We start from the raw sequence: 13,422 nt of genomic DNA, 5'->3' as shown, positions 1-13,422 counted from the left end.
ATATATAACTACGTCAGTCATTTTCAAACATCTTAAAGGAGTATTTCGTGATCCTAGCATCCTCTATTTATGTAATTTTTCATTAGATATCCACGAAAAAAACCTATTCCCAAAATTTCAGTTGATTCCGATTTTGCGTTCGCGAGTTATGCATGATTATGAGTATTACACTGCTCCATAGACAATGCGTTGTAATTTCGTTCTGGTGCACCAGAACGGAATTCAAATTTCACGATATCTTTGCTAAGCGAATTAATCTGCAAGAAATATTTTGTACATAAACATTATGTAGCCAGAGGTTTCCAGTGATATAAAAATCTCAACTTTTTTGAGAAAAGTGGGGGATGAGGCTGTGGATCATGAAATGCCCCTTTAAAACAATTCTTTTGTGAAGTATAATGTTACGGAAATTTATATTGATGACTTACCTGTATCTTCAGAGCAAAGTTTACTAATTTTTAAGAGATTAACCATGCTCAATTTGCTGACGTGTCATTTGAGCAACTTTTTGTGGCGATATACCCGTTGTGATCGGCGTGTTTACTTCCATTTCCATTCTTTAACATGGTGTCATGCTTCACTGATTCTGATGCGTTTTGAGATAGCTCCACATTCTATCCTCATATATCCATCGTCAGTTTTGTGGCCTGGATTGAGGATAGCTAGTACGTATGGTACGGTACATACAATAAATATTATACATTTTTATATAATTCATGAATTAGTATGTCACTATATGTACTATACGTTTACATGTATGACAAGCTCTAGCAAAGGCAAAACATTTTAAAGAGAGTAGGGCCTAATAATTTTTCTTTCTCATGTTTTGACTTTGTTTATGATTGTCATCATTCATCATCATGGCCATGCCATTACTCAAGAACTGATATAGGAGAGTGATTTTTAGCTCTACTAAGTTAACCATCTCTCCTTACATTCTATTGTAACTGCTCCAACTGCACCAAAACCATGGTGGAGGTTCAGGGGGCAGTACCCCCTGAAAGCTCGTGGGTTTACAGTGATGCATTTTCATGGGCAAAAATGAGCATGTTGACTTTGCTGAGTCACTGTTGCATTTTAGAGCCACAGAAAAATGGTAGGATATTAGCATATCCTCTGTCTTGATTTTTTTCATGTGACTCTGAATTGCTGATGGTATACTGAGGGGATGCCTTTATACATGTATGACAAGTTATGTAAATCCTACCAACCTTTTTTTGAAAATGATTCTACAAACAGTTGACAAACTATGGTAATTCTTTCCACAGGTTGTAAGGTGTATGTATCTTACCGATATTTATACCTGATACATGTAAGTGCCATAATTTCCAGACTTTGACTGCAGCTAAGTATAGGTTACATATCTAGCGATGTGTAAAACATGGATCGATATTATCGATATCTTCAGTTAGTAAAGGAATGGCCTTCTACAGCAGTCGTATTGGGTTTGGGAGCAGTATATGCAATATATTACTTTGCAAAAGTGGTTAGGGTAAGTTAATAATACAGGTACCTTAAATTTAATTAATGTTTTGTTAAATTCATCAGCAGCACCTGTACTAGGAAATTTGGAGTCCTGTCCTAAAAGTGTGTTACCTAAGAAGGTATCTTTAAACAGATACAAAACATAAAAAGAAAACAAAACAAAGAACATAAGCAAGAAAAATAAAGGCATTCTTCAACTTAAAGTAAATGAGAATAGTAGCAAAAAAACACCAACAACAGTAACAATACAATAGCAGTGCCAACAGCACCAACAGCAATATAAATAATGATAATATTGATAATTAAACTCAAAATCATTTAATATTAATTTCTGACTACCTACTTGTGAGCTTCAATGGTTTGTTCATTCATTTATTTTCGACTGCCAAAATAATTGCTAACCATTAAATTGTGTTTATTCTTGTCTTTTTCAGAAACCATTGGTAACATGTCAGAATGCAGGTCTACTACGGTTTGCCACCAAACACATGCCTATTTTAAGCAAACCTTTCTGGCCAACAATATGGTGTTTTGAAGGAAGGTTGCAAACTGTTGTGAGAGCTCTAATAAAAACAGAAATTGCTGTCAAGTATAGAGGGTACGTATGGGTGAAAAAGATCAGATAAATTACTTCCTGGAACATACCAAAAGTTTTAATAACAAGAAGATATTGGGAATTGTTACAAAGATTCATCTCAGTTTTTCTAAATTCACAGAGAAACTCCAAATATTACCATTGCATGCTTTTGAATCCCAGGTAGGACCTATTCTAAGTTGACATAAATTATTACAGAGTGTTCTATCAGAGGCCTATGGGTAATATCAGGCTTGTCAAGAACACAATGCCGGCACCCGGGATTCATTTGGACATTGGCTATTCTAGTTAAATCCATACACCCCCTTATTGAAGACATAACCTTAATTTTGTGTGGGTGACTTTAAGGTCATGAATTGTTAGGGGTGTATAGGATGGAATAGCTATAGGGTGGGGTAACATAACCAAAACATTATGCTCCTTTAAGCAGGGTTAAAAATTATGCTCTGAGATTTGGTAGTAAACCTCCATGTGATGCTGGCAATATGTTAGAATAAGTAGTTAAATAAAAACTAAATCTTAAACACTATTATCCATGTGTACAGTGAAAGGATCCTGACATCTGATGGTGGTGAGATCTTACTAGACTGGATTGATAATGATGAACTCAGCAACATACCAAGAGAATCAAGACCAACAGTTATTATATTACCAGGGTTAACAGGTATGTGAGGACATAGTCTAGGAAAGATGTTTGTAAATACTAATGGTGGGTAGAGGATCAGAATCATGGATTCCTGATAGCTTTTAAAAAAAATATTTTGCATGTAATAAGTGGAATTTGAAATGTCTGACAATGGGTATTTGTATACTTTTTGAACAGTTTGTCACAAAAAATAGGACCAATATGGACATATTGGGTTTGTTAGTAACTACTAAGGTATTCATTTGTCTATAGTACTCAATACATAGTCATGGGGTATGTCAGACCCTTGAAGCTGGCCCAGTTAGCCTTCAATCAGATGATTTACACGTTACATTAACCAATAAGGGTTGTACAAACCTCTCTAAACACATTCCTTTGCTATTCCTATATCTTTTATTTCTGATGTTTCTTTGTGCATGCAGGTTCAAGTAGTGCCAGCTATGCATTGCATTTTGCTGATAATGTGAAGCAGCTAGGATACAGGTGTGTGGTATTCAATAATAGAGGATTTGGAGGAGCACAGCTAAGGGTGAGTAAAAGCTTGTCAACATTAGATTAACAATAGGCAGTCCAATTTTTTTATTTATGGTGTTTTCTACAATACATCGAACCATATAATAATTTGATTCCCCAAATTTTACTTTTGACTTGAGTCATTGAAAATGGCTCAGGGAGTTTTGGGTATTAGAAGCAAAAATGTGTTTATCAAAATGACTCGGAAGAGTACGGGTGGAACACCATATGGGGATGAGGCTACCACATCGTTGTGTTCATATCATCAAAAGGAAATATATCTCAGGTCTAAAATTTTACTTCACTGGGGTTATGAGAAAAATGTAAGCTATCTTCAGGTGCCAATATGTTAGTTGCTCAATATTCATCAAACACATAAGGACACTAACTCACATGCATTTTGTGCACATATGCATACAGACACACACGCACATAAAAATACCTAGTGTACACTTATCAATTTTTTCCTTTTATAAGATATTATATTCTTTTACTGTAGGAGATATCTTTACTGTACAAACCATTACATATGATGTCATTTTCTTCTCTGTGCAGACTCCTAGGACATTTTGTGCTGCTAATACTGAAGATCTTCATCATGTTGTATCTCACATTAAAAAGCTATATCCTGATGCACCCTTACTAGGTGTAGGAGCTTCCATTGGAGGGTGAGTTCATTCAAATGTTACCATTTCTAATCTTGTACATTGTACCTTGTAGAAATCACTCCTGAAGAGTCCACCAGGGACTATACTGGAAGTTGACGAGAGTGGTCTGGTGGTCTAACGGGGGCTCTGAAGTCGGTGGTCGTGATCTTGGATGGAAGTCTTAAAAGTTGCGTTTTTTTGTCCAGAGTTCACCTGTAAAATATTTTTTGATGGGGAAGTCTGCCTCCTGGTCCCTATTTGGTACCACCCCTGAACATTCTTTATAGGTCATGTGATATATTGTTCCATGTGTCACATGAGTTCTTAATCCTAATGGAATGCTTACACAATGTGTCATCAATATCAAGTTGATCACTAATTTTATAATGAAAGAACTTTTAGAAAAAATGCTTAATCAAATTGCACTTGAAATTGGAAACAGGTATAATATTGTTATGAGTTTGGGATGCTCGAATCTGGATGAATCTACACTTGAATTATTTTGAATTAGAGAACACAGGATCAGTGCTTTAGCTCTAAATGGTAGCATATCAATTTAGTCTTCAGTGTGATAAGAAAGTGGAAGAGGGAGGCATAACGGTACAGCACAGCATGGTCGATGCTGATCACTCAGTGTTAAACAATTGATATGCTGCCCAGTATGGAGCAAAAGCACTGATCCCCTGTTCTCTAATTCAACATAGTTCATGCATAACATGAATTTAACAAAAAGACTAATCTGGATTTGGCCATATGTCAAACTCATAATGATATGTTTGCCTACAGATCAGAGACAGTCAGTAGGCCACAATTAAATATGAATTGCAATCATACTTTGCTGGACTAAATCAGGTTGGTTGAAGACTGGAAGGTAAACTTGGTGAAAATGTGTCAGATGTACTATCAAGTTGCTGCAAATAATAAATTTTGTTTCATTTTGTTTGTGTCTCTATGTTTTATTATTTGTTCATTTGTACTGCATACTAATATTTATTTATCCAGTTATCCAAGCTTTCATGCAAGGAAAAATGTTCAGTTTCAAACGCTTTTGATATTCATTAATACAGTTATCACAAGTAACCGGAATGAAAAGTCATCTGTGATAGAATTAGTAAGTCATACTTGAAGTATCCAACCTTAGTATGTTTTATGTCTATATTCAAATGGCAGGTTGTAGTGGTTATGAAGGTGGATTGAAGTCTTTTCATATTTTGATTTCAAATTCACTCTGAAAACTTTCCTTTGGTGATGTGAACAAGTATTTGGTATATTATGGATATAACAATCTTTTTTTTTTCAGTGTGAATATATTGGTGTTGAGTCATTTAAGGAGGCTGTGTACTCTCAGACATGCATGTAGTAAAAGTGCAATAACTTTTGTAATTATTATTCGCGCAAGACATATAAAAGTATACATTTTTATGAAGGCAAGACATCAATAAATCTTAATATAAATACAGACTTGGGGTAAAAACAACAATTATGAAGAAAATCACAAAAAAAGTGAAAACACTCTTTCCAAAATATTTTATTTTGTTTTTAGCTCAATCTTGAGGCTTCATTCCAAAAACGTTTTTTTTATTTTTTTGATATTGGCCTTATTTTTTGAGATATTGACCATATAAGGCATCAAATTAACTTTTTAAAATTCACAAACGCCTATTTGCACAAAATGATGCCTAAAATCGGAAATAGACCAAAATATAAAAAAATGAGAAAACCGTTTCTTGAGTTGATCATGCTTTTTACGATGATCATATTTGCTTACCTATAGATGCTGTTTTTATTGAGTTATCGTGTACCTAAATCGTCATTTTACCGAAAAAATGAACATTGAAATAATGGCCGTTGAAGTTTAAAGTGGTCACATTTTGCACTTTCATCGAATCTCGCAGGAGAATGCGGCAGTTTTGATTTTTCTACCTTACATTACATAAACATCGGGTAAATCCATGGCCCCTTGAGAAGTTTGAGCGAAATCTATTCATAACTTGATATTTAAATCGGGGGAAAGAACTTGAAAAAGCCCACATTTTATCAGCTAAAACAGAGCCATTTGACCACTAGGTTTTTGTGCTTCTGTGGTGTTTCCATAAGATGCGCCGCGCATGCAGATAAGCGACGCGTGTGCGTAGCGTATTTGTGCGTTAACAAATTGCGCTATATGCAACGCGATGCGTTGTTGCGTGCGTGTACCCTGCTGGTACAACAAAGATTTCTTTCCTTTTCAATTTCAAACACGAGTGGAATAGTGAAATAAAATCCTTAAAATATTGCAGTTGGAGTTTACAAATCTGGATTTTCATTCCTTGTATTTATAAAAAACATAACAAAGTACAAACATATCAAAAAAACTCAATTTTGCGAAAGAAACAATGTCTAGAGTACACAGCTGCCTTAATAGAATAAGTAGTGCATGCTTCATGGGTTTGGATTAAATGATCACATCTCTTCTTCCATTCTCTTATTATCTACAATATCATCATCATTCTAAGCCATCGTCGACCCACTGCTGGGTGAAGGCCTCTCCAAGGTGACGCCACTCTGATTTATTCCACGTCTTTCTCATCCAGGTTACATCAAGAAATTTTGTTATTTCATCTCTCCATCTTACTTTCAGTCTGCCTTGGTGCCTAGTATCATTTCTAGGTATCCATTGATCTGTAACCAGTTTGGTCCATCGTCCATCTGATGTTCTAGCTAGATGACCAGCCCAAGACCACTTCTTTTGTTTTACAGTCTGGATGACATTAATGACCTGTGTCATGCTTTTGATCCATTCATTTGTTTTTCTGTCTCTTTTGTGATCCATAGCATGCACCTTTCCATACTCTGTTGAGCCACTCTCAACTTCAGCTCCATTCTCTGAGTCATGGCCCAAGTTTCTGAGCCATATGTCATGGCTGGGAGGACACACTGGTTGTAGACTTTAAGACATAATGGCATATTGCTCTGCATCACCTTATTCAAGTTTCCAAAAGCACCCCATCCTGCTCTTACTCACTCTTCTTTTAACTTTTTGGTTGTAGGTTGTAGCTCATTTTGACAACTTGACCTAGGTACACATATTCTTCTACTTCTAGTGCTGTTTGGTGAATGTAGATTTGCTTCTTGATGACAAAACTGTTGAACATACTTTTGGTCTTGCTCATATTGATCTTCAGCCCCACTTGGTTGAGGGCTTGCAACATCTTCAATGGAAGCATATCTATAACTCAAGTGTACAAACATATTCTGTAATGATTATGTATATTCTTCTTTTTTACTTTTCTAGGATCATTTTATTTAACTACCTTGCCAAGTACGGTTCAGAGGCACAGATGGTGGCCGCCATGACCATATCAGTAGCCTATGATATGTTTGAATCAACCAAAAATCTAGAAACACCAATCAATCTTCTTCTATTTAACTATACACTGACTAGAGGGCTGAACCAAGCTGTCAGAGAGTAAGTCAATTTCACTGATGCCAATTAAAATTCAAAATAAAAATACATAAGGCTTGTTCAAACGATCGCTAAATCGCTTGTAACGAAATGTAAACTTGCATGTAATGCCCGTCTAAACGGACTCGCATGTAGCTACATGCAAGTTACAAGTGACGATTTTACATATAAGATATCTTACATGTAGTGAGCTACATTCGAATGTAAGGCCAGTGTACAAGACTTGCATGTAAACTCGCATGTAAGCATGACCTTGATGACCCAATCCTATTCTGATTGTGCATAATCATGGCATAATTTACCAGTGAAGGTCACACTTACTTTTGAGTTGGCTTACAAGTAAGTCCGGTGTGGACACACACTCGCTTATAGCATAATTTAATTGCTGGCTCACTTGTAAGTTACAATCGAAAGTAGGCAACCGTCTAAACACACCTGATAGTAATCATTTCAACCTTCAACCTGCTCATACCCAAACACTTGGATTGACTTTAGGGAATTGATTTACATCTATGCATCTGATTAGCAGAGATTTATGTCAGTTTATTAATTAATTTTAATTAAGTACATTTCTACAAATGCCAAAATAATTTGTTATAATGATCACTTTTGCTTCCAGAAATGTCAGCATGTTTGAGGACCACTTTGATACATTACACATCATGAAGGTGAGTAATGGTGTTTGTTCTCATGTTTTACCTTGCTATTGTGATCGTGAAGTTGATAATTTAGCTCATCAAATGTGGTATATGTATGTAAATTGTAAACTGAAGTTAGGAGGCAGTTACAATATAATGGCTAGCAATTTTAGAGCAAAAATTTTATGTTTGTACGTCAAAAACCTTCATAACAAAATAAGTTTTGGCATATGCCATGAATTATGTTCACTCTCCAACATTGGTTTTCTGATTAAAAAATAATATAAGTGTAGTGTTCGCCATATATTTGTTCTGGTTCTGGGGTGAGGGTGTTTATAATGATCATATTCATAGGAACAATTTATGTTCATTAGTGAATGTTTTCAACTATGCAGGAAAAAACCCTATCAATTATCAATCTTTGTGAGCATAACATAATCTAGCCACTACATCAGGCTAGTCTAATTTTCACACACATATTGAAAGTATTTTATACCCTGATGGGTAATATACCCTTTACAATAAATTATGATGAACAAAGAACATAATTATAGCTTGTTTAAAGGCTGGATTTTCAGGGAAGCAGGCTAGAATTTCATGGTACAAACAATCAATATTGATTCTTGCAAAATATATAAAAAAATGTACTGTTTAGATTTGAAAATTTTATAAGCATCCACTTTGATTCATGCAAATCTTTGTGCAAGAGTCTTGGCAAAAATTTATTTGTGGATTGGTGCTTCTCACCAAAGTCTGAAGCTAGACAAGGGGAAAGGTATACATCACAACTTGAGGAATGATGAGATATCACCTAACTACAATGCATTAGCCAGCATTGCCAGCATTACCAATTCATGAGGTATGAGTAACATTTCTTTTTCCCCATCTCATTTCTCTCATAGTCTCGGACTATCAAGCAGTTTGACCAGCGGATGACAGTCAAGATGTTTGGCTACAGAGATGTAGATCATTATTATTCAGATGCCTGCCTAATAGAAAAGATGCATAAAATTAAAGTACCAACTCTATGTCTGAGTGCTTCCGATGATCCCTTCTCGCCACACAGAGGTTAGTATAAACACAAGTGAAATGTGGGATATTGAACTTATCAAATCATGTACGATATATAAAAATATAAGGCTTACTTGATTTCTGTAAGAGTTTGCTCAATCTGATGGAACTGGATTCTTGGGACAAATTGTCTTTGAAATTGAATAAAAAGGTGTTTGGGTGAAAACTTAAAGGCCATTTGAGCAGGGTGGATCCAGACAGGGCACAGGGTGTTGCACAATAGCGTAGCATGGGTCATCATATTGGGGGGAGGGGGCACCGACCATGATTGGGGGCCCGGGTCTGATTGGGGGGCACAAGCCGTTTTTCGGCAGTTTTCCTATGGGATTTGCTCAATTTTGCAATTGATCGTGGGGCATGTGCCCATCTCCTGTGCCCTTATGACGCTATGCCATTGGTGTCGCACTACTATAAAATCAATCAAAATCATGCAAAATCATCCCATTTTAGACAATTATAGTCTCATCCCCCCTCATTAATTGACGATCCTGGATCCACCCCAGGTGCATCATCTTTGGATCAGGGGAGTCAAAATATGGTGTTAAAAGTTATTAGTATTACTTACTACATATTAATATGCACAAACCTGATCCACATCTTGAATCTAAGTCATGTAATAAGATGGAAATGTTGACAACATTAAAAATTTTTTATCTATACAGCTATACCAATTGAAGAAGCAATTAAAGAAGGTGAAAATATCCTGCTAGTGGTAACTCCTTACGGCGGCCATCTTGGATTTCTAGAAGGTTTGCTACCGTATGACAAAGGTTACGATGATAGGCTGATGTCAGAGTATGTGGATGCTGTCTTCAAATTTGGAGCTGATGAGTTGCAGTGAATAGTGTTGTAGCCAGGCAGGTCAGGGGTAAGGGCCCCGGTAAGGGCATAGTGGTAGAGATATGTATTCAAACCAATGGCTTGGATAAGCATGACTCCATAGCCATGTGTGGGCACAATCCACCTTATTGGCTTGTCACACATTGAGACCAAAAATTGTACCTCAAGGCATTTTTTGTTGAAAGTCAGGAATCCAAAAATAATTGGCATTATATTAATATCTATTAGGTAAGGTGGTTGTGTAGATAGTAAGTACTAGCAGCTAGATACTACCATGACGTGCGTATACTATATATTGTTTGTAAATCTTGAATATTTCAAATCTTTTTAAGACAATCATATTGCAATGTAGATATTCTAATAGCTCATGTAAGGGGCAGTGTGTAATATCATCATGGTTTTGTCAGAAGTGGGTATGACATAAGACTGATGCATGAGTCCAGGTCTCTCAGGAAGTGTGTACTGTATTTTAAATGTCCCAACTTGTAGTGAATCTCCAGAATTCAGATATGGGATAAATGGTAAGGAGGTAGAATGGGCTTCGAAATTTTACGAAACAATGAGCAGGTCAATAAGATTTGCGATGCACATGTGATTTTTGCTCAAAACTCCATGGAAATGGGAATATGTTTATATGAATATTTTCATGTCACAACTGAAGTGTAAACTTTCATCTTACTCGATCGCCTCCTATTATATGCTGTTGTTAATAAAAAGGTACTGAATTGTGTGTAGCATCAGCATATTTCATACCAGTGTCATATGCTTGCAGTTTGATAACACCCTGATGATAAACACTGTGGGGCCCAAAGGCCCAAGTAAATATGATCCAATACATATCTCATTGATAACATATGCATGTCTTATATTGTATCTTGAATGTATTATATATTTTCATACAGTAAAACAAAACATTTTCATGGCAACATTATTTCCAGACTTGAAAAGAAACACTGCTTTAAAGGCACTGTCAGTGATCCCAGCAAAATTTTAAATTTAAATTGGTGGAAGTGTGTGAACATGGTAAAAGGAAGAAAACAGCAGTGTTGATAAATATGAAGCTCCACAACTCAGGCTCCCCCAAACATTGACCAACATGTTACATGTGATGTATTATTAGCTTGCTTTCAGTCTTATCACTTGCAGATTATGTCAACACACCCATTCTCTTACAAAAATGCATAAAAAACGATTTTTGTTTTTTGATTTAAGGAATTACTGATAGTGCTTTTAAGAGACACAGTTGTTCTGGCAAAGTAACACTTTTATTCAAATTTGAAAATAGTAGTTGCAATTCCAAATCTAATAATGCAACATCATACTGAAATTAACAGATGCCATGACATATGTAACTTTCAAAATAACAAACTAGCAAAAAAATTAGATTCAAGGAACTTTAAGTATATTACCTATACAATATACAATGCAGGTTTTTCTATAAGTCATGTGATGTGGTCACATTGTATAGTATTCAACCTATGCAAAGAAACCTTCAAACCAATGATACCTATAGCAGCCTATGAAGTATGATGTCTCTAAACCTTTATAGCCTTAGCAAAATTAGAAGTGTGTGACCATTTTTATAAAGCATGTTTATTTATTTGAATTCTGTACTAAGATAAGTTAAAGGAGTATTTCGTGATCCTAGCATCTTCTTTTTATGACATTTTTCAGTACATATCCACGAAAAAAGCATATTCCCAAAATTTCAGTTGATTCGAATTTGCGTTTGCGAGTTATGCATGATTATGTGTATTACACTGCTCCATAGGCAATACGTTGTAATTCAAATTTCACGATATCTTTGCTAAACGAATTAATCTGCAAGAAATATTTTGTACATAAACATTATGTAGCCAGAGGTTTCCAGTGATATAAAAATCTCAACTTTTTTTGAGAAAAGTGGGGGATGAGGCTGTGGATCACGAAATGCCCCTTTAAAATGTAACAAATACTTCTCAGTCATATATTATGTAAATGAGGTTATTCTATTTAAAATTCACACTACCCACAGTGGAAGACTTTGGGAATATCTTCTACAGCGGGACGAATTTCAAATGGAATTAACATATTGTGCAACTCCATTGAATTTTACACACCCTCTGAGGGTGGGTTTTAAATAGAGTTGGTTAATGTGTCAATTCCATTTGAAATTCATACTCCCCTTTTGGAAGATATTTCCCAAATGTCGGTCACATCACATACAGAGCTATAAGTTTATTACCATTTTAAACAAAATTGTTTCACATACAGAGCTAAAAGAACCTGACTCCTTCATATGTTTGCAACATAAATTTTACATTTTGCAGCATATAAATGGAAAGAAACTGTGGTGGTGCTGTGGGAGCATTTCCCTTAAATTCAGCCTCTCCCTGTTTCTCCAATCAGCAATCAAAATTCACTATTTTGGGAGAAAAGTGCCAAATATGTAACTTTTCAGATTTTTCTCCCCATGCCTCTAAACATTGTGGGGTTGTCATTTTTGCAATATCTTCCACAGAGGGAGTATGTTTTTCAGATGTAGTTGGTCAGGGTTAATCATTTTGAAACCCATACTCCATACTATACATGTGGCTTTACCTATATCTTCCACAACTGGAGTAAGTATTTCAAATGGAAGTTACCCAATGGTCTTTTCTATTCAATAATCATACTCCCTCTGTGACAGACTTGAGCTAAATCTTCCACAGGGGTAGTGTGGATTTTAAATGGAATATCCCAATGTTTTGAACACTTCAATTTATTACTCATAGCCAAACAACTCATGTGACATATGGTTGGGAATACTAGGACCAACACCTTTCTTCTACATCTAGATTAAGTACCATTGAATTAAAATGGTAATATTTTTGTATATGACATTTACTCATAACTTAATATTTGATATCGTATGCTGTACAAAGGACAAATTCTAATGACATATTCTTTCATTATAAGAAAGATTTGCATCATATTATGACCTTCAACATTACAAACATTGATGTAATTGTATTGGTTATTATTGTAGGGTATACAAAATGTGTATGAGTATATGGTTGTTCCTTTGCATCATTGAATGGAACTTGTTATAAATAAAAGCATTCAATATTTGTTTTATATAACTCATAATTCATATGTATATTCTATTTCATCTACTTAATTTTGTAATTGATCAGGATCATGAAATAATTTTAAATATCTAACATGCATTTATTTTAAAAACATTTGTAATTGAGAGTCACACTGGATTAAGTTAATGCTACATACATGTTTATTAGCATACTTGCATAATGGTTTTCCTGTGAATATAATTATGTGTGTACTCCAGTGGTGTACGCAGGGACTCAGATGCCATGTCCCCTCATTTTTATCAATCAGGGAAAATGTGCCAAGTCAAAGTAAAATTATGGGGCTACCAATAATGGCCAGCGAAGCAAGCCAAATATTTTTGAGCAGTCAGGGGAATCAAGACCTGTTCCCACCTCACACTCTTGAAAACCTGTGCATACCACTGGACGACACAGAGTATGGATAAACGCATAATGTATTTTAATTTTAGCGTG

At 35.4% G+C, this 13,422-nt stretch overlaps 1 protein-coding gene across 1 annotated transcript; it reads left to right on the top strand.

The window, feature by feature from the left end:
- The first annotated feature begins 1,253 nt into the window (after window positions 1-1,253).
- LOC140158725 (phospholipase ABHD3-like) lies at window positions 1,254-10,803 on the top strand. The gene is made up of 9 exons (XM_072181919.1): window positions 1,254-1,492; window positions 1,920-2,083; window positions 2,626-2,744; window positions 3,149-3,255; window positions 3,795-3,907; window positions 7,161-7,334; window positions 7,951-7,999; window positions 8,872-9,037; window positions 9,703-10,803. The coding sequence occupies exons 1-9, from the start codon at window positions 1,382-1,384 to the stop codon at window positions 9,879-9,881; spliced, it is 1,182 nt and encodes a 393-aa protein (XP_072038020.1). The 5' UTR covers window positions 1,254-1,381; the 3' UTR covers window positions 9,882-10,803.
- The last annotated feature ends 2,619 nt before the right edge of the window (window positions 10,804-13,422 follow it).

This window comes from Amphiura filiformis, chromosome 8, assembly GCF_039555335.1.
Source record: "Amphiura filiformis chromosome 8, Afil_fr2py, whole genome shotgun sequence".
Classification (NCBI taxonomy): Eukaryota; Metazoa; Echinodermata; class Ophiuroidea; order Amphilepidida; family Amphiuridae; genus Amphiura; species Amphiura filiformis.
The sequence above is the reverse complement of the archived record's forward strand: the minus strand, read 5'-3'. Positions and strand labels throughout refer to the sequence as shown.

Coding starts and splice junctions, on each gene's coding strand:
- LOC140158725 (XM_072181919.1), top strand. CDS start 1,382: ATGGATCGATATTATCGATATCTTCAGTTAGTAAAGGAATGGCCTTCT. Junction 1,493..1,919: donor ACTTTGCAAAAGTGGTTAGG/GTAAGTTAATAA, acceptor TGTCTTTTTCAG/AAACCATTGGTAACATGTCA. Junction 2,745..3,148: donor TATATTACCAGGGTTAACAG/GTATGTGAGGAC, acceptor TTGTGCATGCAG/GTTCAAGTAGTGCCAGCTAT.